Source organism: Pundamilia nyererei, unplaced genomic scaffold, assembly GCF_000239375.1.
Source record: "Pundamilia nyererei isolate P.nyererei 1_Seehausen unplaced genomic scaffold, PunNye1.0 scaffold00607, whole genome shotgun sequence".
Taxonomy (NCBI): Eukaryota; Metazoa; Chordata; class Actinopteri; order Cichliformes; family Cichlidae; genus Pundamilia; species Pundamilia nyererei.
Genome location: NW_005188008.1, coordinates 126,141 through 129,939, shown reverse-complemented (window position 1 = coordinate 129,939; position 3,799 = coordinate 126,141). Strand labels below are relative to the sequence as shown.

Genomic DNA, 3,799 nt, shown 5'->3' with positions numbered 1-3,799 from the left:
GCTGTGATAGAATACAGCATTAATGAATCAATGGTACAGAAGTGGAGGAAGCAAGAAGAATGAGCTAAGTAAAGTTTGACTCATCTGACTGTTTTGTTTCGCTTAAAGTGCCTTATAATCCAAAAAATATGGTATGTATAACACATAAAGGTGAACTGAAACTGGAGTCTGTTCCAAAGATGATTAAAACGCTGTACTGTTGTGCATATCCTGGCAGAATTCATGATTTCTTAACCATTTTTCAGACAAGTTTTTCTTTCACTCATGGTTAGTGGTTGGCTGAAGACGTTTATTGTCAAACAACTGTGTTTACTCTTTAAATCACGATCACTACACAAATTACCCAAATGATCCTGATCAAAAGTTTACATACCTGGTGAGTGGGCCTGATGACATACACAGAACTTGACACAAAAGGGTTAGAGTGGCTATGAAAGGTAACTGTAGAAAGGACCGTGACCCGATACACTGTTCCCTTGGTTCGGCACATACGTCCACCAGCTGTCTGGCGCTCTCCCGTCTCTGGTCTCCAAACACAATATAAAACTTCATTAGCTTGATCATGTCCACCTGTGTTGTGTCCTGTAATGACTGTACCATATTGCACCACTAGAGGGTGGTGTCGTGAAATAAGAGTAAAGTGGAGTCGGTAAAATTTTAGAGTTAGAATATAGTTAAGATGGCTAACTGATAACTTGATGCGTCTCCCTATGATGTAAAGTCTGTGCTGAAATCATTAAAGAGCACTATTCCTTGATGAGGACTGGTTCATTACCGGCCGCTGCTACATTTTGGCAGCGAGTAACCCTGCGTGGTTTTTCTGCTTAGTTTTTTGCTGAGTCATCATGGCTGCAAACGTCCATCCACCGCCGATGTTTTTGCCTTGCCCTGGAGATCCTGCTTTGCCCTTCAACATGTGGATGCGTATGTTCAACAATTATTTGCTTGTGATCAATGCAACAGGGAATGCTTGGCCTGAAGCACGAAGAAGAGCTACTTTACTTCACTGCTTGGGAACAGAGGGACAAAGGATTTTCTACTCACTGCCAAATACAGGTGATACTTTCGCCTCTGCTGTTACTGAACAACACTTTTCAGCCAAGGTGAATGTTGTTGCTGATATCTCTGAACTGAATTGCTTCTAAATGTGAGTTTGATGACAGGACAGAAGAAATGATCCGTGATCAGCTACATGTGTCTAGCCCCAGCATAAGAGAGACTCTTGCTTGAACCTCATTTGACGCTAACAACGGCCACAAAAAACAAAACCTTTGTACTGTTCAGTTTGTACTGCTGCTCATTCCTGTGCAATATCCCCTCTGCCCCCCCTCACATTCCTATTTAAGATTTTCTTTATTCAATCACTAGTGTGTACATATATTTATATATACACATACATACATATATTTAGTCAGTTAACTGAAAATCTTTTTTCTTTTACTACATCTTATTAATATTTTGCTCTTTACTATTTTTCTATTTATTTTTTATTTTATTTTCTTCTACTGTACCATTCTGCTGAGTGATTGTCTTCTGCTCGTTAAAAAATACATTTCATTGCGATGATGACCCTGTGCTAACTTGCATATGACAAATAAAACTGAAACTGAGCTGCTGATTACAATTCAATAAACCGAGATACTTCAATAGATTGGTGGCTGTTTTATTCACATCCTGACCGCATGAGGCCACGGTGATAACAACCTCCACCTTCCTTTGAACCTCCTCATTAACAGCAGGTTTCCAACCTTATAAACAGTGTTTGCTCTTTGAACTGTGTCTTTATTTCACATTTCATATACAAGGCTCAGTACTACAGGTGCAAAAAATCGGTGTGCCATGGGTTCCCCAGTTTCACCCATTGTGGCTAATTTGGACATTCAGGAAGTAGCACTGGAGTACTGAAGTGCTCAGCAGCGGTGCTAGTTTCAGTCATTATGCAAATGTTCAGTTTTGTTGGAAGGTTGGGGAAACCTGCAGTCAGCTGAGGCTGAAGAAGTTACTTAGATGAGTTTCTCCAACTGAAAATGTCCAGTTGAACAGAATCTACTTTCTGTGGTAAAATAATCACGGTTTGTTCAGAATTGTCAAAGAGCTCAGGTTGTGTTCACATGCTGCCGAGTCCTCACTGAGCGGCCTCCACAGGTCTGAGTCTGCCTGAAAGTGCTGCGCTGGACATTTACCTGGGGTCAGAGGTCACAGTCTCCTCCTGTGACAGCAGATCTTCCTGCAGACAGACTGAGCAGCAAGCTTCATAGGATGTTCTCTAAACTTAGTAAGGATTCAGTCTTTTTACATCGGATGAAGAATCATCACCACATCATCCATTTCCCGTCCTACAGCTCACAGTGACACATCACCTATGAAAGCAACAGGTTGGCTAAATATTCATTGATGTTGTGACTCACATTTCATTCCATGAGCTGCTGTTCGTGGTTGAACTGAGAAAAGAAGTAACTGGTGTTAGGATGGTGGAGCGCAGAGGGGGCTTGGAGATGGTGAGTATAACTGGTATTTTGCTTACTTGTAGCCGGAGTGGAGCTTGGCTTTGAGGGAAAGGCGGTGAGTAGCCAGGTAGGTTATTGGTATGAGCTGGCTGACCTGAGCTCTGCTGTGTCCGAGAGACTGAGAGATGGGGGAGGGCAGGCAGGTAAGGATCAGAGAGGTTTCCAGACTGGAGAGATTGTCCTAGAGAAGCTGCAGCTGAAGGTAAGTGGCGTGGAGAGTCCAGGTGAGTGGTGGCACAGGACAACAACTTAAGTGAAGTACAAAGAGCCAATAGCATGGAACATGGAGCCAATTACCAACTTGAGGTAGCTGACAAACTGGCGGTGAAGGAGAGTCAACGCAGAGCTTAAATCCTCAAACTGATTACCCAGAATCAGCTCCAGGTGTGTGGGACTCTACTAAATCTGATGTTGACATAGGGTGAACCTTTCCTGTCTCGTCCTTTGCCTTCTGTACCGTGTTGACAGCCTCTGTGTAACTTATGTTGTGAACTACTTTAACTTGTTTGACCTCCATGGCCTTCTTTCTGACTTCACAACGCCCATAATTCTGTGCTGCCCCCCACAGTTACTGCATTTATCCTGTACACTATCCCCACATTCCTCACACCTGTGTTCACCTCCACACCTGGGGCACCTGTGTTTCCCCTTGCAAGCTGCAGCGATGTGCCCATATCTTTGACATTTATAGCACCCGAGGGGCAGGGGAACATATGCTCTAACAGGAAAGCTCATGCATCCTATTTGAACTCTATCTGGCAGGATAGCCTCCTGAATTCCAAAAGTGCTGACACGCTACCAGCCCTCTTCCCATTCATTGTTTTTAATAGTCTTTTACCCTGCTGACCTCACCACCATGAATAAACTGCTTGAGCTTTTCTAGATCCTCCTCTACTGCAATACCTATAATCTAAGAAGCCTTGGATGAACCGGGATGTTCGTCTCCTCCTGAAGGCCCGCAACACTGCCTTTAGGTCAGGAGATGCACACGCCTACAGTACAGCCAGCGCTAATCTAAAGAAGGCCATCAAAAAAGCCAAACACCATTACAAAAAGAAGGTAGAAGAACACTTCTCCAACTCCAACCGCGACGCATGTGGCAAGAACTCCAGACCATCACAGACTACAGGACCACCAAACCCTCCCCCGCATCCTCTGATGTCTCCTTCCTCAACGAGCTCAACAACTTTTATGCTCGTTTTGAGCGAGGGAACCCCACAACCACAACCAAAGCAGACGTGACGCCAGACCACCAACCTCTGACTCTCTCCCCCACCGATGTAGGAGCGGTG

The 3,799-nt window shown here is 44.2% G+C and overlaps 1 protein-coding gene across 1 annotated transcript in view; it reads left to right on the top strand.

Annotated features, from left to right (window-relative positions):
* Nucleotides 1-3,749, top strand: part of LOC102200380 (zinc finger protein 45-like) — a 5,920-nt gene extending 2,171 nt beyond the window's left edge. Inside the window, exons 2-3 of the mRNA XM_005754620.2 lie at nt 2,531-2,709; nt 3,462-3,749. Of these exons, the coding sequence (XP_005754677.1) occupies nt 2,531-2,709; nt 3,462-3,749 (467 nt within the window). The remainder of the gene's footprint in view (nt 1-2,530; nt 2,710-3,461) is intronic.
* The last annotated feature ends 50 nt before the right edge of the window (nt 3,750-3,799 follow it).